General features: G+C 44.3%; 1 protein-coding gene across 1 annotated transcript in view; it reads right to left on the bottom strand.

The window, feature by feature from the left end:
* PRPS2 (phosphoribosyl pyrophosphate synthetase 2) overlaps positions 1-16,102 on the bottom strand; it is a 33,510-nt gene extending 17,408 nt beyond the window's left edge. Inside the window, exons 1-2 of the mRNA XM_019019570.4 lie at positions 15,611-16,102; positions 7,867-8,050 (exon numbers count right to left, since the gene is read on the bottom strand). Of these exons, the coding sequence (XP_018875115.1) occupies positions 7,867-8,050; positions 15,611-15,732 (306 nt within the window). The 5' untranslated portion in view covers positions 15,733-16,102. The remainder of the gene's footprint in view (positions 1-7,866; positions 8,051-15,610) is intronic.
* Positions 16,103-18,093: the final 1,991 nt, after the last annotated feature.

Genomic DNA, 18,093 nt, shown 5'->3' with positions numbered 1-18,093 from the left:
CCTTCTAAAGGAGGCTTCAGGCAGCATTTTGCAAACTTGCCCTTCTGTCTTATATCATGTAAGGACACAGCATTCTTCCCTCTGGAGGACGCAGCCCGTACCAGACACCAAATGCTAGTGCTTGGTCTTGGTCTTCCAGTCTCCAGGACTATGAGAAAATACATTTTTGTCCTTTTTTTCCCCCTCCCAGGACACACGTTCGAAGAATATTTCTTTTTTTTTGAGATGGAGTTTCGCTCTTGTTGCCCTGGCTGGAGTGCAATGGTGTGATCTCGGCTCACCGCAACCTCCACCTCCCGAGTGGCTGGGATTACAGGCATGCGCCACCACACCCGGCTAATTTTGTATTTTTAGTAGAGAAGGGGTTTCTCCATGTTGGTCAGACTGGTCTCGAACTCCCGACCTCAGGTGATCCACCCGCCTCGGCCTCCCAAAGTGCTGGAATTACAGGCGTGAGCCACCATGCCCAGCACCAAAGAATATTTCTGTTCTTTATAAATTACCCAGTGTGTGGTATTTTGTTACAGTAGCACAGACTAAGACGCCAGCAAAAAGAATCCTCCCTTCTCATCTCTCCTCAGTGGCATCCAGTGTTTCTTAACTTCTAGGATCCAAACCACAGGGTAATTCCTAAATTCACGCTTTCTGATTTTCTTCTTCACACCTTGTTTACAAATTTGGTTTCTGTTCTGTGTCTCAGAGTTTGGCTCATACCCAACTGAATCTTACAGGAAAAATGATTTACTAGTTAACTGACTTGCTAGCCTATACAAAGAAAAGTAAGTACAGCATTGAAACAAAGGTAGTGTCAAGGTACAGTAGCCAAAAATAAAACATTCAGCTCCCTTAGTGAAAAATGCATAAAAGTCAAATGTTTTGCAAGTCAGCCCAATCATGACAGAGTCCCAGGCTATTCCAGATGTTATTCAAGGCATCAAATATCACCTTTTGAAAAGTGTAAAATTGACAGGCTTTTAAAAAAATTACAAGACTGTAGAAATTCACATCAGGAAAAACTGTTCTCAATTTCTCTGCTACAAAAAGGGAAAAAAAGAAAATCTTATGGAAAATAGAACATGATCTTGAAAATGATTTTGAAAAAAGAAAAAAGAAATCCCCAAACTACAAGTCCTTTACCCGCCTCAGAAGTAATTATTCCCAGTCTTGCCCACAATCTACTTTTTTTTTTTTTTTTCCTTTTGAGACGGAGTCTCGCTCTGTCACCCAGGCTGGAGTGCAGTGCTGAGATCTCAGCTCACTGCACTACAACCTCTGCCTCCTGGGTTCAAGCAATTCTCCTGCCCCAGCCCACTGAGTAGCTGGGATTACAGGCACACGCCACCAGGCCTGGCTAATTTTTGTATTTTTAGTAGAGATGGGGTTTCACCATGTTGGCCAGGCTCTTCTCGAACTCCTGACCTCAGGTGATCCGCCCACCTTGGCCTCCCAAAGTGCTGGGATTACATGTGTGAGCCACCATGCCCGGCCCAACCTACTGTTTTTACCAGGGAAGGGAACCAGCAGTTATTGAGTGTCTTCTATAGCAGGGACCGGCAAATTAGAATCCATGGCCAAACTTAGCCCACGGCCTGTTTTTGCATAACCTGTGAGTTAAGAATGGTTTTTATGTCTTTAAACAGTTGAAAAACAATCAAAAGAAGAACAATATTTTGTGACATCTGAAGATTATATGAGGTTCATATTTCAGTGCACATAAAGTTTTATTGGAACACAGCCGCACCCGTTCATGTACACATTGACTAATGGCTGCTTTCACACTAAAATGGCAGAGTGGAGCTGCTGCAATAGATACCCAACGGCCCACAAAGCCCAAAATGTTTGACATCCAGCTCTTTTCAGAAAAAGTTTGCCCACTCATGTATCATAATATGGTAGGTACTTCATAAATAGTAGCTAGTGTCGTACTTAATTTACAGATAAGGAAACTAAAGATACAGACAGTTTAAGTAACTTTTACAAAGGACAAACTGAGTAAATAATGGGCTGGAATTCAAATCTGAGCCTACTTGATTCTCAGTGCCAGAGCTCAGACCACTTGGCACCATGTCTTTTACAATTAATATTACATCATCATTATTTTTCTATGTTAATATTACATTGTATGGATGTGTCCTAATTTATGAAACCATTCCTTCACCGTCAGAATCTGTCCCTGGTGTCTTGTACATACAAAGAAAACCCCAAATAAAATGTTACATATGTGCAGGGCTTGCTTAAAAAGCAGCAGCAAGGTTTACAGAAAAAAACAAAACCAGCTTTGAATCTGGTTAAAAGCTTCCAGATTTTTTTTTTCTGGGCTTCTTTGCAAGGCATTCCAAGAAGAGCAATTACACAGAATTTCATTGTCATTAGATGTCATAGGTAATACAGCCCTAAGGGAAGGAAACAGCACAACAGAAAGTCTCGGAGGGCTGCCCAGAGCTCCTCCTGCGGCTGTGCAGGAGAATTTTCTTTCTGGGATGAGAGATCAAGTGTAGGTCACAGCTTCTCATCACAATCTAAAGCCACATGGCTTTATACCTTCCTAAATGAAGCAAAAAGGTAGAAGTGCATTTCCCCTAACCCTCACCCCCACCCCAATCATGCTTGGTCTCCTCATCATTCACCTGTACTGGTAAACAGTAGCACTTGTCTAAGAGATTCTAAGAGATGAAGTATGCTGACAGGCTCTGGCCATCTCTCTTAGGTGCTTACTAAATCCCAGTTCCCCTCACCAAAGTACAGTTTCTCAGTACAAAGCCAAGCCACGTGATCCAAGGTAAGGAAGGAATAGTTAGGAAAAGTATTATCAGCCATTTAAAAAATGCAAAGGTGGGCCAGGCGCGGTGGTTCACACCTGTAATCCCAGCACTTTGGGAGGCCGAGGTGAGCAGATCATTTGAAGTCAGGAGTTCGAGACCAGCCTGGCCAACATAGCGAAACCCTGTCTCTACTAAAAATACTAAAATTAGCCAGGTGTGGTGGCACAAACCTATAATCCTAGCTACTTGGGAGGCTGAGGCAGGAGAATTGCTTCAACCCTGGAGGCAGAGGTTGCAGTGAGCCAAGATTGTGCCACTGTACTCCAGCCTGGGTGACAGAGCAAGACTCTGTCTTAAAAAAATAAAGCAAAGGCACACCTCAAATACTAGATAAAATTAAGAATTAAGAATTCCCCTTTCAGAAGTTTGCGGAAAGAACAAAATTATCTCCTCACTATAATGAGTCACACTGACTACACAGACATGTCAGAAATAATGGTGTCAGAACAGCTTATGTGTCTTGGCCACCTCCAGAGGCTATAGAGAGGGTGGCCCTATGTCACTTGCCCAGGACAGTCTAGGCAGACACCTGTTTCCCAACACAGTTATCCATAGAGCTCCCTTTCAATCTTGAAAGCATCCTGGCCTAGATGATAAATGATATGTACTATCTCAAAGCTCAAAGTGTCCTTAAAATATTCGTCTCTTAACACATCAGTGACTTCCTTTAAGGCCTCCTGAAGTGAGCTGAATGGTGGCCCCAAAAATATCAGAGCCCAATCCCTGGAACCTGTAAATGTTACCTTATTTGGAAAGGTTTTTGCAGATGTGATGACATTGAGGATCCTGAGATGGGGAGATTATCCTGGATTATTCAGGTGAACACTACATGCTACCTCATGTATCCTTTAAAGAGAGATGCCAGGTGTGGTGGTCATGCTTTTAATCCTAACACTTTAGAAGGCCAAGGCAGGAGGATCTCTTGAGCCCAGGAATTCAAGACCAGCCTGGGCAACATAGTGAGACACTGCCTCTACAAAAAGCAAAAAATATTAGCCAGGCGTGGTGGTGTGCACCTGTAGTCCCAGCTACTTGGGAGGCTGAGGTGGGAGGATCACTTGAGCCCAGAAGTTTGAGGCTGCAGTGAGCTAAGATTGTGCCACCGCACTTCAGCCTGGGTGACGAAGCGAGACCCTGTCTCTAAAAAGAAAATTAAAAATGAGAGAGTGAGTGAGAGATCTGATGGAGACAAAGAGGAGGCCATGCGAAGATTCCAGCAGAGATTAGAGTGATGTGGCCTCAAGGCTGGCAGTCACCAGGAGCTAGAAGAGGCAAGGAAGGAGGAGCCTCCCCTGCAGCCTCCAAAAGGAATATTCGTCTGCCAACACCTTGATGTTGGACTTCTGGCCTCTAGCACTTAAGAGAACATATTTCTGTTGTTTTAAGTCACCCAGTTTGTGGTAATTTGTTATAACAGTGCTAGGAAACTAATACACCCCACTGTGATTCCTTCTTTCCTAGCTGTGTTCTCTAACGAGAAACCACATGACTTCCTAAGCCACTACACACACTGTCTCTCAAATGTTACCAACCGCCCTGCCTCTGCGTGGTTGATGATGAAAGACCTCTCTTCTATCAGCAGTTAAGCTCAGAAAGTCATGGAATTGTCTGACTGGGATAAAAAATTAAAAGCAGCTACAATGTTATTACCAAGAAACACACTTACAGCAAAGTGATTAAAGAAAGGGTAGAAGAAAGAAAAGAAATATGTTTTCACAATGGGTCAAAATGAAAAACACATCTGTCTAACATCAGGAAAGCTGCTACTAGCTAGTTAGACAACACAGTTCCACAAAACAGTTAAAGCCGGCTGGGCGCGATGGCTCATGCCTGTAATCCCAGCACTTTGGGAGGCTGAGGCGGGCAGATCACTTGAGGCCAGGAGTTCGAGACCAGCCTGGCCCACACGGTGAAACCCTGTCTCTACTAAAAATACAAAAAATTAGCCAGGCGTCGTGGCGCATGCTTCCCAGCTACTTGAGAGGCTGAGGCAGGAGAATCCTTAAACCTGGGAGGCAGAGGTTGCAGTGAGCTGAGATGGCACCACTGCACTCCAGCTTGGGCAACAAGAGCGAAACTCCACCTCAAACAAAACAAAACAAAAACAAGTTATAGCCACTGGAGTTCCAGAAATCCACAGGGCTCTTGTTAGTGGTGGCTGGGAGCACTACTGGCAACTAGGGGATGGAGGCTGGACTGCATCACATCTCCTACAATAGAAGGATTGGGAAAAAACAGTGCTAGTTTCTCCAACTCAAATAAGAAAACATTTTGAAAATACAACTTTGTAAAAAGAGGTCACCGCAAATCAGATATGTGCTAACAAAAATGTAGAGCTTCCAATATTTTATCACTTAAAGAACAAAATGGGGTTACAAATTGGGTAATAGTGGAGGAGGGCATGTGTAATGATAAAAGGAGTAATTTTCTAAAGAAGTTACAATATATTCAATATCTTAGGGCCAAATACAAAATATAAAATCTATTGTGAGTGAAAGAGCTTGATTAAAAATACAGCTACAGGCCAGGTGCGGTAGCTCATGCCTGTAATCCCAGCACTTTGGGAGGCCAAGGCGGGCAGATCACTTGAGGTCAGGAGTTCGAGACCAGCCTGGCCAGCATGGCGAAACCTCGTCTCTACCAAAAATACAAAAATTAGCCAGGCATGGTGGTGCACACCTGTAGTCCCAGCTACTCGGGAGGCTGAGGTAGGAGGACTGCTTGAGCCTGGGAGGCGGAGGTTGCAGTGAGCTGAAATCGTGCCACTGCACTTCAGCCTGGGTGACAGAGTGAGACTCCGTCTCAAAAACAAACAAACAAACAAACAAACAACAAAAAACCAGCTACAATGTGAGAATTTACTAAACCACAAGGAAGGAAGAAATAATGGCAGAAAATTAGCTCTTCTATGACATGGATGTGATATGACAAGGAGAAAGATGCTAAACAATCCTGTGGAAACACACAGATGGGAAGAATAGCTAAGACAACAGATTATACCAATGGGACAAAATTAGAAAACTGAAATTTAACAGCTAAAAATACAGTTTAAATCAAGTTTAAAATAAAAGGAGCTGTCTGTATAAATAGCTAGTGGGAGGATACAGCTTCACAGCAGTGTATGTGACCTAAGGTTTTGGCTGCCCAAGGTCAAGTTTAGATCATAAACACACACACACACACACACACGCACACGCGCACACGCGCGCGTGATCTATCAATGGTCTAATACAGGGGTTGGCAAACTGTGGCCTATAGGCCAAATCCAGCTAGCCACTAGCCACCAGCCACCAGCCACTTGTTTTGGTACTGCTTGTGAGCTAATAATGGCTTTCACATGTTTAAATGGTTGAAAAAAATTCAAAATAGTGTTTCAAGGCATGTGAAAATAATATGAAATTCACATTTCACTGTCCATAAATAAAGTTTTATTGGAACACAGCCATACCCATTCATTTACATATTGTCTATTGCTCTTTTTGAAGTACAACCAGAGTTGAATAGTTGCAACACAGACCATATAGCCATTTACAGATAAAGTATGTGGACCCTTCTAATTAGATTTTAGGTGAGAAATTAACTGACTGGCCATCTTCAAGACAGGGAATGGAAACCATGTCTTGAGGAGACTGGGATTAAAATTCAGGGGGACTTTGCTATATGAATTCAAATTTATAAAGGGTTTTTTTTCAAATATGAGGGGATCTTGTGTGCTGCTTCAGAAATCTGTGTTGTTTCAGAAATGAATTATGGAGATAAAAAGCAGCATATTGGGGAAAACCTTTCTTGCACTGAGTTACCAAATCACAGAACAGCAGTGTGTCTTGAAAACTGGCAGGATTCTCGCTGAGCCTGGCTGAACATCTATCTATCCATAAGATACGGAACACACAACAGCTGGGAGTTGACCACTGTAGTAGGTCAAACAATATCCCTCCAAAACTCATGTCCACCCACAACTTCAGCATGTGACCTCATTTTGGAAATAGGGTCTTTGCAAATATAACAAAGGTAAAGATTAAGTTGAGTTCATTCTGGATTAGGTTAGGCCTGAAATCCAATGACAGTGTCCTTATAAGAAACAGAGAAGAGACACAGGGAAGAGGCCAGGTGAAGAGAGAGGCAGGGACCAGAGTGATGTAGCCACAGCCAAGGAATGCAAGGAGACACCAGAAGTTAGAAGAAGCGAGGAAGCAGCCTCCCTTACAGCCTTCAGAGGGAGCGTGCCCCTGCCCATTCCTTGATTTCACACTTCTGGGCCTCCGAAACTGTGAGGGAAAAATTTCTGCTCTTTTAAGCCACGCGGTTTATGTAATTTCTTATGACGGCTTAGAAAACTAATACAATCTCCTTCAAAGTTCTTCTCAACCTCCGATTTCTCTGTTGCTCTGAAAGGCAAAGACCAACCACATTTTCTTCAATTTTTTTCTAAAGACTCACAGAGCCTCCTCTGATGCTAATGTTGTGAAAAACATAATTCAATGATACTATTTCTGTTCTTTTTAAAAGGTTAAAAAGAGATCATGGGTTTTTTTTTTTAATTAAACTTTTTATTTCGGGGGAATTGTAGATAGACATGCAGTTGTATGAAACAACGCAGAGATCCTGTGAACCTTTTACCTAGTTCCCTGTGGTAACGTCTTGTGAAACTATAACACGGTATCACAGCCAGGACCCTGCAACTGATACAATCCAGTGCTCTGATTCAGATGTGCTCTAGTTTGACTTGTACTCTTGTGCATGTGTGTGTGTGTATTTAGTTCTATCCACCACCACAAAGACATACAACAATTTCATTATAACAAGGACAATAATGGTATTTTAATACCTGCAAAAATATGCATTACCTGTTTCTTTGAATATTAATGTCAGGGTAGGTTCAAAGCCAAATCTTCAACAAACAAAATAAGAAAGCATATTTACTTGATCATCAAAGGAAAAAGCCAACATCTTCCAGATAATTCTAATCAAGGGGATAAATGAGGAAAAACAACATTGACAGTGGCCCACAGCAGGTTTCTAGGGCAGGACACACCACTCCTACCTTGTCCTTTTTATCTTGTCGGGCGTATGGGAAACACGGGATCACGGCAGTCACTCTGGATGATGATGCAATCTTGCAGGCATTGATCATGATGAGGAGTTCCATCAGGTTGTCGTTAATTTCCCCGCAGCCGCTCTGGATGATGTAGACATCTTCCCCTCTCACGCTTTCACCAATCTCCACGCTAGGAAAAGAAAACTGCCATCAGTTAATATTGAAGCATATTTGCATCTTGGGCATCCCTGAGACCACCCCTAGGTTTGATGATCACCAGGATGACTTATAGGACTCAGCCTAATAGTTGCACTCATGGCTGTAATTTATTGCAGAGAAAGGACACAGAGCAAACTCAGCAAAGGGAAAAAGGTGCATGGGGTGAAATTGGGGGAAACAGGGTGCAAGCTTCCAAGACTCCTCCCTGAGGGGAGTCAGAGGTAGAGCTTAATGCCCCAGTAGTGAGCTGTGACAACACGTGTGAAGGGCTCTCTACCAGGCAAGCTGCTTAGAGACTCAAGTCCCGGGGTTTGTATTGTGGGCTGGTCATATAAGCACCCTCTGCCTAGCACATACCAAAATGTCAGACTCACAGGCATTCAGCATGAACCACATTGTTTATCAATTGTTTAAGAGTTTATGCAGTGAGCCATCCTTACTGGGAAATGGTGGGTACCCTTGCAAAATCTAAGCTCCCAGAGGCCAGCCAAGGGCCAACCTTGCGAACAGGCCTAAGTCTCAGGCCTGCTATGTTAACTCTTTTCTGCAAAATACTACATTTAGTTTTAGTTTTTTATTAAAGTTATACAGTCATATTGCTTAAAAAATTCAAACCATTCTGTAAGACGTATAACAGAGGAAGTGCCCAGAGGCCACCAATTTCAACACTTGATAGGGTTTTTAGATACTTTCCTTCAAGTCTAGCTACTATGTGTGTATTGCTGTGTCTTGATTTTTCATTTTAGGCAAAGTGTATTGACTTCTCACTATGGAAGATGAGGATTGAACTCTATTTCCATTCAGTTCCATCACTTGCAATGTAAACTTCCCATCTCGCCATCATCCCAATATAGATCAATATTCACATTAAAGATTGACTGTACGTTTTTAACTGCGCAAATGCTGCTCAGAGCTCTGCCAATGCAATTAACTTAAACGAATGCTTGTATTTTCTTTTTATGCACATCTTTTCTTTTTATTTTCCCTGGAGGTCATTCTCTTACCTTTTTATCTGCTAAGTTTTCTGAATCCTGAATCCAGATTCCACCCTAAACCCTTCACTAACAATCAAAATCTCCCAGGATCAGAGGCCTCAAGTCCCATCTGCATTTCATCGTCTTGCAGGCATCCCTCCCAGGGGTGGCAGGCCTGGGTTATCTCTCTGCCTGTGCACAGCTGCCATCCGGGGATTCCCTGCCCCCTCTCCTGCACTCCATTTGCCATTTTCTGTATCCTCTTTCTTGGTATACTTCCTTGTTTTGCTGGTTGGCATCCTTGCGTAGCTTCTGGAGAAAGAGTAAATAGCAGCTAAGTTTTTGAAAATTGCATGTCTGGAAGTTTCTGTATTTCCAGGTACAGAATTCTGGATGTCCAACATGAGAGGGAGAGCCAGCTCATCCCTGGCATATTCCTTTGGTGGGAAGAAACAGAAAATAGTGCTGTGTGCTCAGACATGTCCTTCCCAGAGCTCTGCGTCCAAACCAAGAAGATGGTCAGCTCTGCTATGTTTTGAAAAGGCAAATTTGTTCCAATGATTGATATTATTTGGAACAATTTGAGCATAGCATGAATTTCGTGTTTTCTTATGCACAACCTCTTATCCCGAGACTGCAGAAAACTGCAGTGTACCCAGCTGAATGGAGCCACTTAGAAATACACAAACATACACACGTACACACCTCGAGGACAATGAGCCACACTCATTCACATTTGGTGTCACAACTTTTCATGTCATTTCAGAGAACCCTAAACCTCAGGCATTTTTCAATGGAAAGTTCCATCTCTGTCATAATATTTATGTAATTTTTTTTTTTTTTTAAAAGACAGAGTCTCACTCTGTTGCCCAGGCTGGAGGGCAGTGGTGACATCTCAGCTCACTCCGACCTCTGCCACCCAGGTTCAAGTGATTATCCTGCCTCAGCCTCCCGAGTAGCTGGGATTACAGGCATGCACCACCACGCCTGGCTAATTTGTTGTATTTTTAGTGGAGGGAGGTTTTGCCATGTTGGCCAGGCTGGTTTTGAACTCCTGACCTCAAGTGATCCGCCCACCTCAGCCTCCCAAAGTGCTGGGATTACAGACATGAACCATTGCACCGAGCCAGCATTTTTTGAGCATGTAATACATGTCAGTGTTTTACCATTTTGATAGGATCCCTAATCCGAAATTCTGAAATCCGAAACTTTCTGAGTGTCGACATCATGCTCAAAGGAAATGGTTATTGGAGCATTTTGGATTTTGGATTTTTGGAGATTTGGAATGTCCAACCAGTAAGTACAACAGAAATATTCCAAAATGCAAAAAAAAAAAAAAAAAAAATCTGAAATACTTGTTGTCCCAGGCATTTCTGATAAGGGATGCTCAACCTATATAACATTCCTATGATTTTTTAATGGGTCACTGAGGAAGTTTTTGAATGTTATGTCTCTAACCCCATTTTTCTCATAAGCCCTGTGGTTTTGGATTGCCTGATTTTGCATAGCGTGGTAATTTTTAGGAATACATATGTCACATTATAGCAGAATTGTCTGTAAATTTATTCATCCCAAAATGAAATATTTTAAAATTACAAATAAGGAACATGAATAATTATCCTTCTCCCTTCTCCTGTATCAGATACTCAATGAAATTGTTTTCTTAAAAGAGCCAATTAAGGCTGGGCGCGGTGGCTCACGCCTGTAATCCCAGCACTTTGAGAGGCCAAGGTGGGCTGATCACCTGAGGTCTGGAGTTCTAGACCAGCCTAACATGGAAAAACCCCATCTCTACTAAAAAATACAAAATTAGCCAGGTGTGGTGGTGCATGCCTGTAATCCCAGCTACTCGGGAGGCTGAGGCAGGAGAATCACTTGAACCTGGGAGGCGGAGCTTGCAGTGAGCTGGGATCGCACCATTGCACTCCAGCCTGGGCAACAAAAGTGAAACTCTGTCTCAAAAAAAAAAAAAGAGCCAATTATACCTAATGAAAATTTAAAAACAGGCTGGGCATGGTGGCTCATGCCCACAGTCCCAGCTACTTGGGAGACTGAGGCAGGGGGATTGTTTGAGCCCAGGAGTTCTAGTCCAGCCTGGGCAACATAGCAAGACCCCGTCTCTAAAAAAAATTTTAAAGAAAAGGAAAATAAAAATAAAGTTTTTCAAGTTGACATGTTGTGAAAATTAGTTTTGATAACATTCACACATCTTCTTGCACGCCTTCTACTATGGATGAAAATATGCCAACCTCACAGGATGAGGGGGATAGAAAGAGTTCTATGTGCTCCCTCCTATTTGAAGATCTAAGGAGCTAAATCTGCTTTGTGAACATTACATCAACTATGACATAAACTTAATTTGGAAATTGCTATGGTTTAAATGTGTTCCCTAAAGTTCATGTGTTGAAAGCTTAATCCCCAGTATAGGAGTATTGACAGGTGAGACCTTTAAGAGGTGATTAGGTCATAAGGGCTCTGTCCTCACAAACGGATTAACGTCATCATTGCTAGAGTGTGCTCATTATCTTGAGAATGGGTTTATTATATTAACAAATTTGGCCCTCTATTGCTCTCTCTCAAATATGCTCTCTTGCCCTTCCACCCTTCTGCCATGGGATGATGCAGCAAGAAAGCCCTTGCCAGATGCCAGCCCCTCAGTATTGGACTTCCCAGCCTCCAGACCTGTGAGAAACAAATTTCTGTTGTTTATAAATTAGCCAGTCTCCGGTATTCTGTTATAGCAGCACAAAATGAACTACAGCAGAAATCAAGTACAGTATTATATAGCTGAGAGGTTGACAAAACACAGCACATAGGCTGTTTTTCTATGGCCTGTGAGTTAAGAATGGCGTGGTAGGCAGAATAATGGCCCCCTAAAGATGTCTACATCCTAATCCTTTGAATATGTGAGTTTATATGGCAAAGGGGAAGTAAATTTGCAGATAGCATTCAGGTTGCTCATCAGCTGACCTTAACATGGGGAAATTATCCTGGATTATTTAAATTGGCCCATTGTAATCATGGGGCCCTTAAAAATGCAAGAGGGAGACAGCAGAAGCAGGGTCACAGCAACATTTTGTTGCTGACATTGAAGGTGAAGAGGCCAATAGTGAAGGAATGTGGGCTGCCTCTGGAAACCGGAAAAGGCACGGGAACAGATTCTCCCCTAGAGCCTCAGAAGAGAATACAGCCCTGCTAACCTGTGACAGACATTACCGTAACTTACAGAACTGTAAGATACAGCAGCAACAGGACTACATGTGCTAGCACTGCCTAAAATATTTACGATTTGGCCCTTTACAGAAAAACTTTGCCAACTCCTGGTCTTATGACGTTTATCCCACAAGATTAGATTCTTTGGCCTGTTTTTCCTCAGGAACCTCAGTTCTCATATGACTAGCAGTCCAGGGGAGGACAGAGAATATCATCACCATGGCAACTTTTCCCCTAAAGCTAGTCCTGCTTCTACTCAAAAAGATGATCATGCCTACCTTTATTCTAGGTCTTTAAAAAATTGTGGCTAGAAGGCAGCATCCGTTTGCCATTCTGCCAGATGATCTTTATTGACCCCCAAATAAAAACGCTGAAGAGCGTCACTGACTCAACAATAAACAGGCATGGTAACTAAAAGATAGCCACAGACTCTTAACACATTTCCCATCAAGGAGCAGGGTCTAGTCTCCCGCCCTTGAATCTGAGAGGGCTCTGTACTTGCCCAACAGCATATGACAGAAATTATGATACACCAACTTGCAAGCCCAGTCCTTAATGGACTGGTGGCTTCAATGTCCTGTCTTTTGGAACATGCGCTCTTAGAACCCAGCTTCCATGCTGTAAGGAAGCTCAAGCAGCCCCATGGAGAGGCCTACAAGAAGAGGAGCTGAGGTTCCTAACCAAGCTCCCAGGCAAAAGCTAGTAACAAATTCAGTCATGTGAGCCATCTTCAAGAACCCTCCAGCCCCAGTTAGCCGCCTCAGCTGTGACCATATGCGGCAAAAACAAGCTTTCTTCACTGAGCCCTTCCCAAATTGCAGATTTGTAAGCCAAATCAACAATTACTGTTTTAAGCCATTAAGCTCTTTATTTATTACATGGTAACCGATAACCTTCTATAACTTTGCATAACCTTGTCTCACAGTATAGCTAAAGATTCTGCCAGCAGGTTAACTGACCAGAGTAAAATGTTACAACAGAGACATCTAGACACCTGCTGTCCTAAGATGTCATCATGGAATTTCCATGGTCTATAGTGAAGCTGGAGCGGACCTCTCCCTGCATATCTGAAGTGATTTAGGGATAAGAAGGTAAAATTGGAAGGCTCTATGTTCAGTTAAGTAGCGTATAAAAAATGCAAAATGGGAGGATTGATGGCCAGGAGACAGCAAACCAGATTTCTGATCCTAGTTCAGTGACAGATTCAAGAAGGGGCCCTTACATGAACTGAATCAATTTTGTCTTCATTTTGCCCTTCAGTTTCTCCTCTCTACGATTACACAGTTAAAAGCTGGATTCCTAGCACAGTAACCGGTCCAGAGAGGGCTGTTTATAAAAATTAAGCTCTGTACTTGTACAGTTCGTGGAAAAGAGAAAAGTCAGGCAGTGAACCTTTTATATTCTATGCATTAAAAACATAAAATGTAGCTATATAGGCAATTCCCAAACTTCATGCCGAGTGGTTTTTGAGGTCCCACGATTTCTAATTATCAAGTGATGGTTATAAAATACCAAAAACAAATAAAAGTGAGTCTGCTTTATATTTGAACCAAATGTATAAACAATCATACTTCAATGTCTGAGTGAGTTTTGCCCAGTGGCACATGTGGTATTTTTAGGAGAAACTCAACACTGACTTAGCAGTGAACTGATCTAGATTAACCATGCTCCTTAGCAAAAGATCATGCTGCACTGAGTACCTGGAAGGGCAACATATTTGCTTTCAAAATTTACTTCATCAACAAATTTCTCCTTTACTTATATGACGACACCTTCTGAACAAAAACTATTCTTCTTCTCGTGTTCTTACAGCGACTGAAACTTGAACAAGACTGGCAAAATACTGCAACACTCAAACCTAGCTCTATCCTTCTCCAGAGCCCTAGACCATCCTCTCAAGACTTCGGCATTAAACACTGCAGAGTGGAATTCTTTAGCCAAAATCCACCTGCCACTCATTCACAATGTTTCTTCGCTTATATTATCATCGGAGCCATAACTGGAATTTGCCACCTGGAAGAAGTCACATAAGATTCACATATCCTAAAAAGCTGACTTGCCAAAATATAGCATCTTCCCCATCAGTATTAACATAACTCCTCATTAAGAAATTTTTGCCTAACCCCAAGTCAAGATTTTCTGCTAGAAATTTTATAGTTCTAGATTTTACAATTAGGTCTATGATCCACTTCAAAGTTAATTTTTACAAATGGTGAAAAGTATGGATGGAAGTTCATATTTTTTGGCATATGGGTGTCCAACTGTTCCAACACCATTTCTAGAAAATGTTGGTAAAATTGAACCTTTGCCAAAGATATAAAAATTATCAGTAACTGTGGACAGTTAACGGTACTAGACATTGGAGGAAGAAGGGGGAAAAATGAGACCAATTTGAAATGAGTCAAGAAGCTGTGTGGACTCAGGCAGATAGACAAAGGAGCCCCCCAGGTCAGCTTCCGAGGATGGCCACCACCTGACCCACAGGCAGAGGCTCTCCTGGACTTGAGAAATGGGTGGAAGTTACAGTCGAATCACGGCGTTGTTGCTGGACACGGCAGAGTCCTAGAACAAGAAGGAAGCTGAAAGTCCATCATCTTTAAAGCAGCAAGAGTAGTGGGAGCAGAGGGGAGCCCAGCACGTGCGTCCTGGGGTTCTCAGTCTTTCAAACCTTGGCACAACTGCACCCTCTGGATAACGCAGTGGTCTGCGCCCTGGCTTCTCAGGAGAGTCAACTGGGAAGCTTGTAAAATCGCTGATCCTCCGCCCGTTGGATCAAACCCTTGGGGGCAGGTCGGGGGAAGCAGCGTTCGGACCGTCCCCAGGTAAACCCAGCGTGCAACCAGAGTTGGGGACGGGGGGAAACCTTTAGTCGCACGCACTGGTCTGAGGTTCAGCTTTGTAGGGACGCGGAAACTGGGACCAGCCAACCCAGGACGTCTCTCCACCGCGCGCTGACCCGATGCGGTTCCCGCCCGCTGCGCCCACTCTCTCCCCGACGGTCTGTGACCGCCCAGACGTCTCCCTTCCGGGCTGGGGACGCCAGGCCGGGCGGCACCGCTGGGAGGCCGGGAGCGGCTCGGGACCGCCGGGTCGCCGCGGTCCCAGGACCGGAGGCCCTGCAACCGGGGGCACAGCCGGGGCGCGCACCGAGACGCGCGGCGCCCCGCCTCGGTTTCTTCGCAGGCGCGGGCGCGGGGGCGCGGAGGCCGCGTTGCCACCGTCCCGCCCCGGAAGGGGGAGCGCGGCGTCCGCGGAGGTGGCCCGGGCAGGCGCCGGCCCCCAACCCGGCCCCGCAGCCGCGTGCCCAGCGCTCTCCCTAGCCCGGCCGCCGGCACGGCCCCCACCTGGTCTCCTGGTTGCTGAACTTCTTCGTGACCACCTTGCCCAGCTCCAGGCCCAGGCGGTCGGCCACGCGCTGGGACAGGTCCTGATGCGAGCTGCCGCTGAACAGCACGATGTTGGGCATGGTGGGGCGCGGAACTCCGAGGGGCGCGCGGCGGCGGAGGAGGTGGCGGAGGCAACAGCGACAGCGACGCGGGAGGCTGCTGCTGCGGGAGCGGGAAAGCGCGGCGGCTAGATGTAGGGAAGGGGAGGAGCGGAGGGGGAGGAGCCGGAGGAGGAGCTAGAGGGGGCAGAGAGGGAGGAAGAGCGCGCGTGGAGGGGGAGCTGGAAAGTGCCGGGGGGCGGGGGCACAGCCCTGGCAGCAGTTTTGGACGCCCTGGGTGGTCCTGAAGCCCGAAGGTGTCCTTGCTCCGGCGAGAGAGCTCCGAGCTTCATTCTTGATCTTCCAGACCTGCCTCGCGGGGAGAGCCAATGAACCGCGGTTAGCTGGGCACAGAGGGAGAGTTCGGGCCGGGGGGATCCCTCGAGGTGCTTCGCAGCCCGGAGCGACTTCCCACCCCGGAACACCGCAAACCCAGTGTGGGCGACTGGTGTTCAGCTATAGCAAGGGTCTGCAAACTACAGCCTATGGGCCAGATCGCGAGAGCTCCCTGTGTTTGTTCCAGAGAGCTAAGCATGGTTTTCATACATGAACATTTGCACTTTATGTGATGATAGCAGACACCGCCTTTGAACTCCAATTAAGAGAAATATCCCCCCCGCAAAAGAATTCCTTTTCTCTCATTAATAGATGTGAGTTGCAAATAATTGTACTCAAATATTATCGTATTTTGGATTATATCAATAAAAACATTGTGACAATTTTTTCTCTCTTGTTATGTAAGTTCCTACGTAATATCTTCCCTTTTGTTGCTTGGTCTGCAAAATGTAAATATTGGCCATGTGGTCCCTCATAGTTCAAACTTGATGACCCCTGAACTACAGAGTTGCCCCTGCACCATGTGTCCTTAAAAAATCCAACCACTATGTGAGTCCTTATCACAGGCTGAGGGGAAGTATTGCTCTTGGTGGCTCACTGGATCAAACCAAGTCCCCCAGATTCACCATTTTTCGGTAGATGTGATGGTCCTTGGGGCACTTCACAACCTTCTGCCTGTTGGGTGCTCAAGGGCCTGATCCCAGGATCACAGATCTCCCTAGACAGTCCAGCTCAGTCCCTCCACATCCCTGGAGTCAGGGCCTCCTTCCTCTCTTTCCTGCTAGAAACCAGCAAAAAGGTTTTCTCAAGATGCCAATGCAGTACCAGAGCCAACTTCAGGGCACAAACCAAGTGTAGGAGAAAGGACAGCAGTCCCTGTCTATAGAGGGCTGGTTGGTGATGCTGGTCACAGTTTCACACTCCTCAACAAAGGCTGATTCAACCGGGTAGATAAATGGCTTGGTTTTACTAATGTTTGCCAAGAATTGGCTCTCCATCAACAGCAAAGCCCACTTGCAATTAGGTTGTAGCCTACTCTAATCAGACTTCATAATGGGATTTGGGAGATTACAGGGATGATTCGCATCATTGGGATTTTTCATCTGGGTCCTTGTACTTTGCAAGGAGGTTACTTTGCACATCGAGTGTTTCTTGTAAACTTTTGTATCTGCCAGCCTATCAAAAAGTTATTCAAACTGACAATTTTAGCAGCATTTCTGGCCCTTTTTCATTCCGCCTAGAGATGCATATGTGCCCTATTATGTGAGAAAACAAACAAAAACCCCTATCTGCAATGGTTTATTATCTATGTATTCCACAGCTAATTACCATAGCAATGAGATTTATACTTGACCCACTATGTTTAAAATTTTTATTGAGTCTGCTAATGTAGTTATATTTAAACTCTTCTAATAAAATTTACTATCAGCAAATTACTATAATTTTTATATTCTTAATATTTCTCTCATAGATAAAATTGACTAATAATGGTTTCTTCTAAATATATAGATGCTCTTCTCAAAGGGAAAGTGGCATCCTCTTAGCATGATGGGGCTGTGGTTCTTTGGTAACACAGAACCAAAGCTGATGGACTATAAAACAGTAAAATTTAAAGCCCCTGGTCTTTGGGTGGGTAAATGGCTGCAGATTTGGAAGCTTGGATTGAATTGTGACAAATCATGGACTTGATAGCACCAAGGAGAAACAATATCTCAGTTGGGGCAACTAATGCAATGATTGTTGGTTCAATAGTTTGATGAGTTACTCTGCTTAAATGCTAAATGTAAACAAGGTGAAATGTGCCATTGGGGTTGATGAGAATACTAATGGGAATCATTGAAAAATCATCATGAGTCACAGACTGTTCAGAAAGCTGTCACTTGTAAATGAGCAGCTACAGATAATTTTATTTAAGTGTGAACACTTTCTCTCCCAAGTGCCTTTATCCTTGATCCATAGGAGCCAGGTTGTGGGAAACATTGGTCTAGAGCAGGTTTCTGAACCTCA

The sequence above is a fragment of the Gorilla gorilla genome, chromosome X (genome assembly GCF_029281585.2).
Source record: "Gorilla gorilla gorilla isolate KB3781 chromosome X, NHGRI_mGorGor1-v2.1_pri, whole genome shotgun sequence".
NCBI classification, from domain to species: Eukaryota; Metazoa; Chordata; class Mammalia; order Primates; family Hominidae; genus Gorilla; species Gorilla gorilla.
Note: the sequence above shows the minus strand (reverse complement) of the source record. Positions and strands in the feature narration are given on the sequence as shown.